Source organism: Natrix helvetica (assembly GCF_964273705.1).
Source record: "Natrix helvetica genome assembly, chromosome: 1".
NCBI classification, from domain to species: Eukaryota; Metazoa; Chordata; class Lepidosauria; order Squamata; family Natricidae; genus Natrix; species Natrix helvetica.
In genome coordinates this window covers 366,491,094-366,506,390 of record NC_138548.1, presented here as the reverse complement: position 1 = coordinate 366,506,390, position 15,297 = coordinate 366,491,094, and the positions used below count along the sequence as shown (strand labels likewise).

The following is a 15,297-nucleotide window of genomic DNA, read 5'->3' as shown; positions in this document are numbered from 1 at the left end:
GCTTGACCTTAAGGTTCTAAATTTAGGGAAGAAAAATGCACAGGTACAGTATAGGTGGTACCGTGCTCAATAGTAGTAACTGTGAGAGGGATCTTGGAGTCCTAGTGGACAATCATTTAAATAGGAGCCAGCAGTGTGCAGCAGCTGCCAAAAAAGCCAACACAATTCTAGGCTGTAGAAGATAGAATCAAGATCAAGTGGAGTGTTAGTACTACTTTATAATGCCTTGGTAAGGCCACACTTGGAATACTGCATCCAGTTTTGGTCGCTACAATGTAAAAAAGGTGTTGAGACTCTAGAAAGAGCAGAGAAGAGCAACCAAGGTGATTTTAGTAGGGGAGTGGAGGTTAAATATACAAAGAATGGTTGCTGGAACTGGATATGTCTGGTTTGATGAAAAGAAGGACTAGGTGTGATATGATAGCTGCGTTTCAGTATCTACAATACAATACAATACAATACAATACAATACAATACAATACAATACAATACAATAGCAGAGTTGGAAGGGACCTTGGAGGTCTTCTAGTCCAACCGCCTGCCTAGGCAGGAAACCCTATATCGTTTCAGACAAATGGCTATCTAACATCTTCTTAAAAACTTCCAGTGTTGGGGCATTCACAACTTCTGGAGGCAAGCTGTTCCACTGATTAATTGTTCTAACTGTCAGGAAATTTCTCCTCAGTTCTAAGTTGCTTCTCTCCTTGATTAGTTTGCACCCATTGCTTCTTGTTCTACCCTCAGGTGCCTTGGAGAATAGTTTGACTCCCTCTTCTTTGTGGCAACCCCTGAGATATTGGAACAATGCTATCATGTCTCCTCTAGTCCTTCTTTCTCTTAAGCTAAACATACCCAGTTCCTGCAACCGTTCTTCATATGTTTTAGTCTTCAGTCCCCTAATCATCTTTGTTGCTCTTCTCTGCACTCTAGAGTCTCCACATCTTTTTTATATCATGGCGACCAGAACTGAATGCAGTATTCCAAGTGTGGCCTTACCAAGGCATTATAAAGTGGTATTAACACTTCACGTGATCTTGATTCTGTCCCTCTGTTTATGTAGCCTAGAACTGTGTTGGCTTTTTTGGCAGCTGCTGCACACGGCTAGCTCATATTTAAATGGTTGTCCACTAGGACTCCAAGATCCCTCTCACAGTTACTACTACTGAGTAAGGTATCACCTATACCGTACCTGTGCATTCCATTTTTGTTGCCTAAATGTAGAACCTTACTCTTTTCACCATTGAATTTCATTTTATTAGATAGTGCCCAATGTTCAAGTTTGTCAAGATCCTTCTGTATCTTTAGCCTATCTTCTGGAGTGTTGGCTATTCCTGCCAGCTTGGTGTCATCTGCAAATTTGATGAGTTCCCCATTTATTCCCTCATCCAAATCATTGATGAAGATGTTGAAGAGTACTGGGCCCAAAACAGAGCCTTGGGGTACTCCACTGCATACTTCCCTCCATGTAGATGCAGTTCCATTGAGGGCCACACGTTGAGTGCGGTTGGTCAGTCAGTTACGAATCCATCTGGTGGTGATGCTGTCCAACCCACATTCTTTTACTTTATCTAGTAGTAGGTTATGGTCTACCTTATCAAAAGCCTTACTGAAGTCCAAGTAAACTATATCGACGGCATTCCTCTGGTCCACTAATTTTGTCACTTTGTCAAAGAATGCAATAAGATTATTCTGGCATGATCTGTTTTTGACAAATCCATGTTGACTTTTGGCTATTACTTTGTTTGCTTCTAGGTGTTCGCTAATTCATTGCTTGATTATCTTTTCCAGAATCTTTCCTGGTAGTGAGGTCAGGCTTATAGTTCCCTGGATCTATTTTGTTTTCTTTTTTGAAGATGGGAACCACATCAACTCTTTTCCAGTCCTCTGGTAGTTCCCCAGTGCTCCAGGATCTCTGAAAGATATAGTTCAGTGGTTCTGAGATCTCGTCTGCCAGTTTCTTCAGAACCCTGGAGTGTAATCCATCCGGTCCTGGTGATTTGAACTCGTCTAGGGTAGACAGGTGCTCACTTACCATTTTCTTCCCTATTTCAATTTGTGTTCCTAATCTGATTTTTGTGGTGCTGCTTGTGATAGGTTGGACTGTTTTATCCCTGTGTAAAGACAGATGCAAAAAATGAGTTAAATAGTTCTGCTTTCTCCCTTCTTGCCACTTTCTCCCAGCAATGGACCAATTGTTTCCTTAACTTTTTTCTTGTTTTAACATGTTGGAAGAAGCTTTTTTTTGTTATTTTTTACTTTTGTGGCAAGCCTTTCTTCATTGTGAGCCTTAGCTTTCCTCACTTCATCTTTACATGCTCGGGCTATTTGCTGGTATTTTGCCTTAGTTATCTCCCCCTCTTTCCACTTTTTATACTTATCTTTTTTGTCTTTCAATTTGTCAGAGAGTTCTTTATGCAGCTATTCTGGTTTCTTTTGGGAGCTGTTATTTTTATTGTGCTAGATTGGGCTTTTGTAATCTCATTTTTCAAAATTTCCCAAGCTTCTTGAGTTGTTTTCCCCTTGAGGATTCTCATCCATGGAATTCTTCCCAAGCTCTCTCTAAGTTTACTGAAATTAACTCTCTCAAAATCCAAGACTCTAATTTGACTTTGTTCTATTAGTTGTGTTTGCATAATGTTGAATTCCAATATTGCATGGTCACTTGCCCCCAGGGTTCCTATGGCTTCAACACCTTCTATCATTTCCTCTCTGTTAGTGAGAATTAAGTCCAATATGGCTGATCCCCTTTTTCCCATCTCTACCTTTTGGAAAACAACGTTGTCTGCTAGGTTTGTTAGGAACCTGTTGGATCTTCCACTTGGTGCAGAGTTTGTTTCCCAGTTGATGTCAGGGTAGTTAAAATCCCCCACTACTATTGTGGTGTGCTTCCTACATACTTTAGTTAGCTGACTAGCAAAAAGTTCATCTACTTCCTCTGTTTGGTTGGGTGGCCTGTAGTATAGACCTATGGCAATGTCATCCCCCCCCCAACCTTTAACATTGACTCATATGCATTCAAAATAGTTCTCATCATTGTTGTGCTCTATTTCTGTAGAGATGTAGTTATTTCTTATATATAGTGCAACTCCACCTCCTCTGGGGAATTGCCACAAAGAAGTGGGAGTCAAGCTATTCTCCAAAGCACCTGAGGGTAGAACAAGAACCAATGGGAAGAAACTAATCAAGGAAAGAATAATCATCCAAAGACATGGCTGCACACATGGATGTTGCGGTTGAGCGTTCTTTATTTCAGTGTATGGTGTGGATGATTCTGTGTGTGCTTTGGATTTTTGAAGTTTTTAAGAAGAGATTGGCTAGGGATTTATTTGAAATGTTATAGGGTTTCCTGCCTAAGAATGAGGTTAGAATAGAAGACCTCAAAGGTCCCTTTCAACTCTGTTATTCTATTCTATTCTATCTCGTGCAGTCCTCAGTTTGTAGAACACTCAGGTATAAAATATTCATTGACTTTCTACAGTTTGATCATTTTCCCTAACTTTGTTGTCGTTTTCATTTCTCTTTTGCTTTGAAGGTAATAATGGGCAAGAGAATCAAGATTCCTATGAACTGTTCCACGTGATCAATGCTAAAGATGGAAAAGAGAAATTTGGATGTCGAATAGAATTTGAAAACCATAAGAAAAAACAGTCAAATAATTGGAATCAGGAAAGCCCATCTTCCACTGATGCTCCGATGCAAGACTTTCTTGCCCAACATGACAAAATAAGGAAAAAATATATTGGGAAAAGTGAGAAGCTAATCAATGATGAATTACATATAAATGAACACTGTTTAACCCAAAACAAAGGAGAAGATGCTATAAGACAGACATTCATTCTTTCTGTTGGAAATAATTTTCTTACATCTCAAAAAGCAATTGACACAGAAAAGGAGCCTTATAAATGTTTGGAATCTGGAAAACATTTTAGAACAAACAGGCAACTTACTTCTCATGAAAGGATTCACACTGGGGAGAGACGGTGTTCAGAAGCACCTGTAGCCCACGCAGTCCAGTCCCTCCAAGCAGCAGGAGAGAAACCCTATAAATTCATGGAGTGTGGAAAGACCTTTACTCATAGCAATGAACTTACTATCCACAAAAAGAGGAACATGGGAGAGAAACCCTATAAATGCATGGAGTATGGAAAGACCGATACTGATAGCAATGGACTTAGTGCCCACAATACGATCCACACAGGGGAGAAACCATATAAATGCATGGAGTGTGGAAAAACCTTTACTCAAATAAGTAGCCTTATTTCCCATCAGGTGATCCACACAGGGGAGAAACCATATAAATGCATGGAGTGTGGAAAGACTTTTGCTAAGAGCAATAACCTAAGAATACACACAAGGATCCACACAGGGGAGAAGCCATTTAAATGCATGGAGTGTGGAAAAACCTTTACTGGAAAAAGGAGTCTTATTTCCCATCAGGTAATCCACACAGGGGAGAAACCATATAAATGCATGGAGTGTGGAAAGACCTTTCCTCATAGCAGTGGTCTTAGATACCACAAAACGATCCACACAAGAGAGAAACCCTATAACTGCATGGAGTGTGGAAAGACCTTTACTCATAGCAAGGAAATTAGGAACCACAAAACGATCCACACAAGAGAGAAACCATTTAAATGCATGGAGTGTGGAAAGACCTTTACTCATAGCAAGAAACTTAGAAACCACAAAACGATCCACACAGGAGAGAAACCCTATAAATGCATGGAGTGTGGAAAGACTTTTAGTGATAGCAATGGACTTACTGCCCACAATACGATCCACACAGGAGAGAAACCATTTAAATGCATGGAGTGTGGAAAGACTTTTGCTCTGAGCAATAGACTTAATATGCACAAAAAGATCCACGCAGGGGAAAAGCCATTTAAATGCATGGACTGTGGGAAAACCTTTACTCAACGTGGTCAACTTATGACTCATAAGAGGATCCACACAGGGGAGAAGCCATTTAAATGCACGGAGTGTGGAAAAACCTTTGCTCAAAAAAGGAGTCTTATTTCCCATCAGGTAATCTACACAGGGGAGAAACCATATAAATGCATGGAATGTGGAAAAACTTTTACCCAAAAAAGTAGCCTTATTTCCCATCAGATGATCCACACAGGGGAGAAACCATATAAATGCATGGAGTGTGGAAAGACATTTGCTAAGAGCAATAACCTAAGAATACACACAAGGATCCACACAGGGGAGAAGCCATTTAAATGCATGGAGTGTGGAAAAACCTTTACTCAAAAAAGGAGTCTTGTTTCCCATCAGGTAATCCACACAGGGGAGAAACCATATAAATGCATGGAGTGTGGAAAAATGTTTACTCAAATAAGTAGCCTTATTGCCCATCAGGTGATCCATCCAGGGGAGAAACCATATAAATGCATGGAGTGTGGAAAGACCTTTACTCAAAAAAGTAGCTTTATTTCCCATCAGGTGATCCACACAGGGGAGAAACCATATAAATGCATGGAGTGTGGAAAGACCTTTGCTAAGAGCAATAACCTAAGAATACACACAAGGATCCACACAGGGGAGAAGCCATTTAAATGCATGGAGTGTGGAAAAACCTTTACTGAAAAAAGGAGTCTTATTTCTCATCAGGTAATCCACACAGGGGAGAAACCGTATAAATGCATGGAGTGTGGAAAGACTTTTGCTCATTGTGTTGATCTCAGTAATCACAAAAAGACCCACACGGGAAAATCCATTTAAATGCATGGAGTGTGGAAAGATCTTTGCTCGAAGAGATCTTATTTGCCATAAAATTATGCACACAGAGGAGAAACCATATAAATGTATGGAGTGTGGAGTGCTCTGAGCAGTGGACTTACTACCCACAAAATGATCCACACTGGGGAAAAGCCATTTAAATGCATGGAATGTGAAAAGGGCTTTGCTCAAAGAAGTAATCTTATTTCCCATAAGATGATCCACTCAGAAGAGAAACCATTCAATGAATGCAGGTCAGAAGACCTTTGCACACAGAGGTAATCTTAATACTCATCAGGTGATCAGCACAGGGCAGAAATTATATAAATGCATGGTGTGTGGAATGAACTTTGCTCAGAATGGTAATCTTAATTCTCATAAAAGGATCCATGCTCGGGAGAAACTATAGCAATAGGAATTCCACTTTAGACTTCTCTACCATTCCTCAAAGCTTTATAGCAGTGCTTCAGCAGTTTACAAAGTCAGCATATCGTCCCCAGAAATCTGGGTCCTCATTTTATTGACCTCAGAAAGATGAAAGGCTTTAAGTTGGAAGATGAACAAAGGAGACAATGATAATATGGGCAAAAAACTTTTATTTTACAATAGTTAGATAAATGGCAGAAACTGGGACAGGAACTATAAATTTACAATGTCAACTGCATACAAAAAATCTATATAAGATATTTTATAGGTGGTATTTCGCGCGAGCGAGGTTGGCAAAGATGTTTAAAGAGAAGTCGGTTAAATGCTGCAAGTGCTGTCATATCTGGGTCGTATTATCATATGTGGTGGACATGCTGAAAAGCAAAAAAATATTGGACAAAAATACATACACGGCTGGAAAAAAATAATAAATAATAATAATAATAAAATTTATTTCTTAGCCGCACCCTCTCCCGAAGGACTCGGGGCGGCGTACAATAAAACACATAAAAACAGTATAGACAATACACAGACAAAATAAACGAATACGTGTACATGGAGGAGGTAAGAAGATGAATAAAAACAGTTAAAACACAATTTAAAATCCCCTAATAAAATTCCAAAAGTCACAAAATTAAAAAACCCGTCAGGAGCAGTGTGAACGAACTATGGTTGAGCCAGGCCAGCTATTTGAAATAGGTGGGTCTTGAGCTTTATCCGGAAGGCGCGGTGATAAAGCAACATACTGGTTTACAGCCAGAAATATTCTTGTTGGGGATTTTACCTGAGAAATATAGTAAGGGGAATGCATATTTAATTATTTATTATATATTAACTGCAGCTAGAAATGTATTTGCACAAAATTGGAAAAGTGAAGAGATCCCTACAGAGAATGTGATTAGGAAAATATTAGAATGTGCAGAAATAATTAGATTAACACTTGCAATTCAGGAGAAAGAACAAACTGAACATTATATGACATGGGACTTCTTTTATCAATTGTCCAAAACACGCTGTGATGTGATCTGAATAAGATGTGGCTTGACCTGCTATTGAAATGCTTCCCGGCTCTTTGCCAAAATGTGCTTGCAGTGGCTGCTGGATATGGAGTGGCCAGTCCCGTGCCTTTACCTGTACCACCTGCAGCAGTCCCAGTTGCTGCAAACAAGCAGCGAGCATGTCAAGTGTGAAAAGTGGGACTCACCTACTGTCAGTTGCGCCGCGGTAGGCGGCAAAACCTAGAGAACAGCTACCCTCGCTTTGGGAAAGAGCCAGGAGGTGTTTCAATAGCATGTCAAGCCAGGTTTTATTCAGATCACATCCCGGCGTGTTTTGGAAGGGGGAAGGCACAGCTCCTATTGCCCGTGCTGGGGTTTGCACGATGGCGGCAACATATAGCAGGATTATTTTTGTCTTCCTTCCAAAACATACTGAGTCAAGTCCTGTTTTTCACTTTCGACACATTGCCTGCAGCCACTAGAACGAAGGACTCATGGGGGCTTGTTGTCTGCCTGACAGAACTGCTCTTAGCCACCCTTCATGGCTGTTCCTACCTGAAATGGAGTGAGCAGGCCCAGATCTACGACCTCTGGAGCGCTCCCCACCAGTCTGACAGGGCCCCTTCCCCAATGGTTTCCAGTGTGACCTTGCCACCATGTTCAAGCTGTTGAGCGCTCTCCCGCGTGTCTACTGTGTGCTGCAATTCTCTTTTCTTCATTGCATTAAAAATTACACACCAAAGTGTTTGGATGGCCTGGGGGGGGGGCATATTTCGGCTCTTGCTGAGTTGAAGCTGTTGTTTCAAATATTGCTTATTAAACAGTCTATGAGAAACTGGAGAAAAAAAAGAAATAAATACATAAGGAAAAATCCAAGGTTACCTCCATTCTTTTAAATGGATTTTTAACCACTTTTACATTATTTTAATTTTTTTGTTTTGCTCATTGTACATAACCCCTTTGTGTGTTATTGTTGACTCCAAATGTGGGCAAATCTTTTCATTTTCTCTTTTTATGTCTCATGATATTCCCTATCTTAAATTCTTCAAAGGGCTTAAGCTTCCTACTCACATCTCTTGAATTTCCTACTCAATCCCTATGTAAAAATGTTTTTTTCCTAATAGTTTAGATTTCTATTCCTTTTTCACGATCCTTTCTTAGTTTAGTAATTTCATCTGTTCTCAAGTCAGAAATGAAACACCATTTCCCCTCTTCATTCCTGAATTAAAGAGCTTCTTTATGAGGTAAAATTCTTGGAATATCTTGCAGCCTTTTCTCTATTTTGGAACTTGTTTTCTTTTTTCTTTTTCTTCTGAGTCTTCTCATGGGCACAAAGGGGCAAAGAGAGGGAGGGAGAGAGGGAAAGGAGAGAGAGAGATAGGCAGACTGAGAAAGGCAGAGGGAAGGAGAGAAACGGAGGGAAAGAAATGGTGAAGGGAGGGAAAGAAATATTTTCAAGTTTTTCTTTTTTGTTGCTAAATGTAATATTTCAAAAGAAAAAAAAATGGGGCGTAAAAGTGCATTTATCACATTTTTCTTAGAAGAATTAGTTGAATTCTGCGTTGTTTATTATATTTTTGGTAGTAAAGCCTCATTATTCAGGTTAAAATACCCTGTTGGCACTTTGCGATAAATAAGTGGGTTTTGGGTTGCAGTTTGGGCACTCGGTCACTAAAAGGTTTGCCATCACTGCCTTAGTAAGACCACACCTACAGTACTGCATCTAGTTTTGGTCACCACACTATAAAAAAGAAGTTGAGACTCTAGAAAGAATGCAGAGAAGAGCAATGAGGATGATTAGGGGACTGAAGGCTGAAACATGAAGAACGGTGACCGGAACTGGACATGGCTAGTCTAATGAAGAGAAGGACCAAAGGAGACATGATTGCAGTATTCCAATATTTGAGGGGCTGCCACAGAGGGGAAGGGGTCAAGCTCTTCCCCAAAGTACCTGAAGGCCAGTCACGAAAGAACAGATAGAAACTAAACAAGGATAGGTTCAGCCTGGAAATAAAAATTTTTCTGACAGAGCAATCAACCAATGGATTAGCTTGCCTTCGGAAGTTGTGGGAACTTCATCACTGGAAGCTTTCAAGAAGAGACTGGACTGCCATCTGTCAAAAATAATGTAGGGTCTGCTTGGACGGGGGTTGGAATAGATGACTTAGAAGGTGCCTTCCAACTTTGTTAGTCTGTAACCAGATTTATATTCCTTTTTCACAATCTTCCATTCTTAGTTTCACATTTTCTCCAGTCAGAGATGAAACGCCATTTCCCCTCTTCGTTTCTCAATTAAGGAGCCTCTTTATGTGGTAAAATTTCTGAAATATCCAGAAATCTCAGCTTTTCCTCCATTTTGGGATTGGTTGTCTTTTTTTCTTTCTCCTCAGAGTGTTTCCGTGGGCAGAAAAGATGGGTCATCTGGGGTGTTCACCAGAAGAGCCTGGAGGGGTCTCTGCCCTTTCTGCTTCCCCCTTTCAATGTGAGGCTGAGCGAATAGTTTGAGAAGGGCAGCTGCATGTATTGAATTTAAGAAATAAGAAACAAACGCATAAAAATCCTTTTCCTGATTGTGGCCTTCCTGCCCGTGTCCCATCGGCCACCCCTTCAGGCAGGGGTTCCCAACAACTGCTAGACACAAGCTGGGTTTCCAACAGAGGCTCCTGGTCCTCTTATTGTGACTGCCCGTCTGTTTCTGATAGGATTTGGACCCTTCTGAGGCCTTCTGCAATCTGCCCAGCCTTCAAGGCAGCTACTCTTGAGGGAGGCGAGTTCAAATCCTCCAGAGAGAAATAGTTCTTCCATTCTCCACAAACAGTTCCTGGACGGGAAGGAGAGGAAGATGGAGAAAGTGCCGCCTCTGGAGACGTTGAAGCCTCTGTCTGACAGGGAGACATTGCGAGGGGGGCCTTTCCTCCTACTCCCAAGCCCATCATCCCCGCCCTCTCCCTTCCCCTCAGACGCGCTCCTCTTTCCCGCCCTTTCTACACTCCTGCCAGTTTGCGCCAAAGCCACCAGGGGGCGCCCTCTGCCAAGACAAGAGAAATCCCCGTGCTTCCCCATTGGCCCACTGGAGGGCTTTCCAGAGGAGGCGGCGAAGGGAGGGACGTCACAAACGCTTACCGCTCTAGGACGCCGGACTCGCTCTCCTTAACCCCTGGGGCTCCGCAGGAGGTGGAGAGTCTGGCGGGAGGAGATCCAGACGTGACCCGGGTGAGTTGGGGGCTCTTCCCGGGCAAAGGGAGTCAGAGGAGGGAGAGACCCGCGCCCGGCCCCCCCACCGGCTTAAACCCCGGGTCCCATGCTCCTCAGCCGCCCTCTCTCTGCAGGGGGAAGCGGGGAAGGCGGAGGGGATCCGGGGAGGAGCCCGAGTGGAGGGAGAAGCGGGGCGGCCTTTCAGGGGCCCAGCAGGAGAGGAGAGAAGCCGGGCGAGGAGGAGGCAGGATTCGCACCGGGCTCCCCATTTCAGCTGCCTCCTTCCCGGCCCTGCGCTGGGATGAGCCGCTTGGGGTTGGTTGGGTGAAGGTTCTTCAGTGGCTGAATTCCACTTTCCAATTCTTGGCTTTTCTTTTTCCTTCCATCTCAGATGCAGAAACCTGAAATCTTCCAAAGGCAAAAGTTTCTCCTGGGGAGGAAAACAAAGAGCGGAATAACTTGCAGGGATCCGTCCTGGGGCACCAGAAGGAAAAGGCACCTGGAGACCCACCAGAGTCCTTGGACCCACCTGGAGTTGCTCTGCAGGAGAGAGAAAGGATGGAGACACAACCTTTGGCCAAGGAGGGAAGCGGAAAAGGCCCTTCAGCTGCTCAGCCTGGGAAGGGGGGGAAGCTCTGGACAAGGACTGGTCAGAAGATCCTGGAGGGGGAAGCCATCCTCTCTTCAGAAGTTCAGCCGCGGAATTTCATCCAATACCGGGAGGCTGAAGGTCCCCGAGGACTTTGCAGCCGACTCCATGACATTTGCAGGCGATGGCTGAGACCAGATAAGCACACCAAAGACCAGATGCTGGACCTGGTGGTTCTGGAGCAGCTCCTGGCTATCCTGCCCCCAGAGATGGAGAGCTGGGTGCGGGAGTGTGGAGCAGAGAGCAGCTCCCAGGCGGTGGCCCTGGCTGAAGGCTTTCTCCTGAGCCAGTTGGAGGAACAGAAGGTCCAGTTGCAGGTGAGAGACTTTAGGGAGCTCAAAAGGGAATAAAGAATATGTTTGAATACTTCACTCCTCCTTCCCAAACTTCTCTGACATTCATAATATGTGATGATGTCCCACCAATTCTTGTAGGAGATTGTTCATTGTTTTCTCACTCAACCTCACCGATGGATATTGGGGGCTTTGAGGTCGTGTTCCGAATATAGGAATCCACTTTCCATTTCATGTGATTTTATTTCGTGTGAAGTACATTAATTCTGCTTGTTTTTCCTTCCTCCTATTGGAAGTGCTGCACTGTGGAGATCAGAGATCCTGAGGGAAAGAGGAATCCATCAAATCCCCCTCAGGAGCTATTTTTCAGGAGGATCCCTTGGGTAGATCAAAGTCTGGACACCTCAGGAGGTAATGGAAGATCCTCAAATTACCCATCTGTCTTACCTCACTCTCTCTTCTCTTCTATAGAATACCTCCTCCTCTTTTGTTAATTATGCATTTTGAAATTATGTATTCTTTACAGAGAAAAAAAGAATGAAGTTTTCTGATTTTTCTGACGGAGATCAAAGAGCAGTTGACCATCCAAACCAAGTAAGAAAGGGAAAAGTTATTAGATTTGTATTCTCCCTTCAGGAAGTGAAGTGAGTGTGCAGAGTGCTCTATCCTTCTATTTTCCTCTCTTGTTTGGCCTGGATTATTTTTGTGTTCTTCCACAACATGGACAGCAGAATAGCAGATTCAATCAGCAAGCTTCCTCTGGTTATCTTGTTCATCAATTTTGCATTTACAAGAAGGAATTTTTTAGAATCCTTCAAGAATTAGGAATAAATACATCGCAGTGGCAAGAACTGCTAGAGACCCATTCGTTTTGTCATTCTTTGACTTGGGGTGGTGGTTGCATTTTGGGGTAGTGCGTTTGCGCTTTGGCCATTTTGCAACAAAAAGGTTAGTCATCACCGATCTATTCTATGCCCAAGCATTTGGTTTTTCCTTCCTAAATGTAGATCGTAACATTTCTCAACGTTGTTTTTCATTTTATTAGATGGGGCCCAACCCTTCTATATCTTGAGTTTATCTTCTAGAGCGTTGTTATTTCTGTCAATTCTGTCTCGTCCGCAAATTTGATGAGTTCCCCTTCTATCCCCTTGTCTAAATCATTAATGAAGATGAACAGACCTTGTGAATCCTCCTGTTCTGTTCTTTTTTCCATGTTCAGGAGAGTCCGGTGTCTTTCGAGGAGGTGGCTGTGTATTTCTCTGAGGAGGAATGGTCTCAGCTGGATCCTGACCAGAAAGCGCTGCATTCGGAAGTCATGCTTGAAAACCATAGGAACATGGTTTCTCTGGGTAAGAGTTTTCTATTCCCTAATCAGAGAGTTCAAGAAGACAGATTATAGTTAGTTTTTATTAAAAAATCACTAATCAGATATCGTCTCCTGGAAAGGAAAAGGAAAGTATCTGGCCTTCTGGTACTCCAAGGAAGGAAAGAGTCAATGTCTCTGCTTAGATGCTTTTGGCCCATTTCTTGTCTGTATTCTTCCATTTCTCTTTGAACTTATCTGTGGAGGCTGAGAAAAGGGGGGGGGGTGTTTTTATGTGTTCTCTGGAGGTCATGTGAGAAGAATGTGTGAGAACTTTCACTCTCAGGTCATGGAAGAGTTTCTCCTAATACAATTGAAGAGCAAAGGCCTCATGAAGTGTGACTCAGAGCACCCTAGGGTACAGGTGATCCCTGAATTATGACAGTTCACTTAGTGAGCATTCAAAGTTATGATTCCTCCCCCCACTACTTTATACCCAGTCCCGAAATTACGAATGTTGCAGCACGATGGCCATCCACAGTTTACTATTGACAGTAGAGGCACTGCAACTTTCGTCCTACCTATTCCCCCATCCCACCCTGCAAAGACTTACCCTGTGACGATGTAGAGAGACATCGGTTCCTTTGCCTGCTTTGGTTCATTTGCAGAACACATAAGGCTAAAGTAGTAAAAGGTGAGGTGAGATCAGTAGTGTGAACTCTTGCATTACTGGTCTCGTGTTATCTTGCACTATAGTATGTTTGGCCTCTGTTCTCTTCTAACCAAGGCCTGCACAAGATCCGGGGGGAAAAGGCTTTCATTTTCAAAGACTTTTGCCCGGATCACCACCAGATGGATTCGTAACTGGCTGATCAACCGCACTCAACATGTAGTCCTCAATGGAACTGCATCTACATGGAGGGAAGTATGCAATGGGGTAGGCCCAGGAGTGTTAATGCCATATTATAATGCCTAGGTAAGGTCACACTTGGAATATTGCATACAGTTTTGGTTGGCACAATGTAAAAAAAATGTTGAGACTCTGGAAAGTGTGCAGATAAGCCCAACAAAGATGGTTAGGGGACTGGAGGCTAAACATAAAAAAATGGTTGCTGTAACTGGGTATGTATAGTTTGATGAAAAGAAGGGCTAGGAGTGACATGACAACAGTTTTCCAATATCTCAGGGGCTGCCACAAAAAAGAGGGATTTAAATATGAGCCAGCAGTGTGCAGCAGTTGCCAAAAAAGCCAACACAGTTCTAGGCTGCATAAACAGAGGGATAGAATCAAGATGTGAAGTGTTAATGCCACTTTATAATTCCTTGGGAAGGCCACACTTGGAATCCTGCATTCAGTTTTGGTCGCCACGATGTAGAAAAGATGTGGAGACTCTAGAAAGAGTGCAGAGAAGAGCAACAAAGAGGATTAGGGGACTGGAGACTAAAACATATGAAGAACGGTTGCAGGAACTGGGTATGTCTAGTTTAATGAAAAGAAGGACTAGGGGACACACGATAGCATTGTTCCGATATCTCAGGGGTTGCCACAAAGAAGGGAAAGTCAAACTATTCTCCAAAGCACCTAAGGGCAGAACAAGAAGCAATGGGTGGAAACTAATCAAGGAGAGAAGCAACTTAGAACTGAGGGGAAATTTCCTGACAGTTAGAACAATTAATTAGTGGAGCAGCTTGCTTCCAAAGGTTGTGAATGCCCCAACACTGGAAGTCTTTAAGAAGATGTTGGATAGCTATTTGTCTGAAATGGTATAGGGTTTCCTATTGTAGCGATTCAGTCGCTACAGCTCCACGGCTTGATGGTAAATGTGGACAAGAGTCAATTATCTTCGGCCACGTTACTAACACATCTCGGTGCAGTTATAGACACTGTTCAATGTCAGGTATTCCTGTCACCCAACTGTTGCACCAGCATCTGTACCCTGATAAACCTGGTTCTGACCGATAGGTTGGTGCACATATCTGTCTTCTACACTCTGCTCGGGAAGCTGATATCTTGCATAGGAATTGTTCCCTGGGCCAGACTTCACTCACGTCATCTACAATGGTTTCTCCTCCTGCACCAGAGGAGGCACAGGGCTGTTCCAGACATCACGGTGCAACTGCCTCCCAAGGTGATCCGTTCTCTCTACTGGTGGACCTCTTCCACCTTGCGGAAAGGTTGTCTGTTCAGGGAACCGGATCAAGTCACGATCACGACAGATGCCAGCTTGTACGGATTGGGCGCTCACACCGAGTCACGAGTAACCCAGGGATGCTGGAGCCCCCAGGATTTATTGAACAACATACATTGGTTGGAACTTTGGGCTGTCTACCTAACCCTTTGGGAGTTCAGCAACATGGTGGTGGGGCGGCACGTGTTTATCCTCACGGACAACGTGGCCACCAAAGCACATGTAAACCGCCAGGGGGGAACACATTCCAATGCGCTAGAAGCACAGCCGCTTTGTATGTGGGCGGAGTCTCACCTTCTCCCAGTCAGAGCGGATCACATCTCCGGCTCAGCGAACCTACAAGCGGATTGGCTGAATCGGACGACATTGGATCAAGCAGAGTGGAGACTCCATCCGGACTTGTTTCAGGAACTGACTCACAGGTTTGGCATGCCAATGATAGACCTGTTCGCATCTCCAACCAACACTCACCTGCCTCGCTTCTACAGCAGGTTCCGGACGCCCAGGGCGGAGGGGTTAGACA

At 43.3% G+C, this 15,297-nt stretch overlaps 2 protein-coding genes across 3 annotated transcripts in view; both read left to right on the top strand.

Annotated features, from left to right (window-relative positions):
- Window positions 1-6,573, top strand: part of LOC309384771 (uncharacterized protein) — a 35,492-nt gene extending 28,919 nt beyond the window's left edge. For both annotated transcript variants that reach the window (XM_081938517.1, XM_081938518.1), the window contains one exon: window positions 3,533-6,573. In XM_081938517.1, the coding sequence (XP_081794643.1) occupies window positions 3,533-5,724 (2,192 nt within the window). In that variant the 3' untranslated portion in view covers window positions 5,725-6,573. The remainder of the gene's footprint in view (window positions 1-3,532) is intronic.
- Window positions 1-15,297, top strand: part of LOC309382580 (uncharacterized protein) — a gene marked incomplete at its 5' end in the record, with an annotated part of 80,379 nt that overhangs the window by 39,758 nt on the left and 25,324 nt on the right. The window contains one exon of the mRNA XM_081934247.1: window positions 12,502-12,631. Coding sequence (XP_081790373.1) covers window positions 12,502-12,631 — 130 coding nt within the window. The remainder of the gene's footprint in view (window positions 1-12,501; window positions 12,632-15,297) is intronic.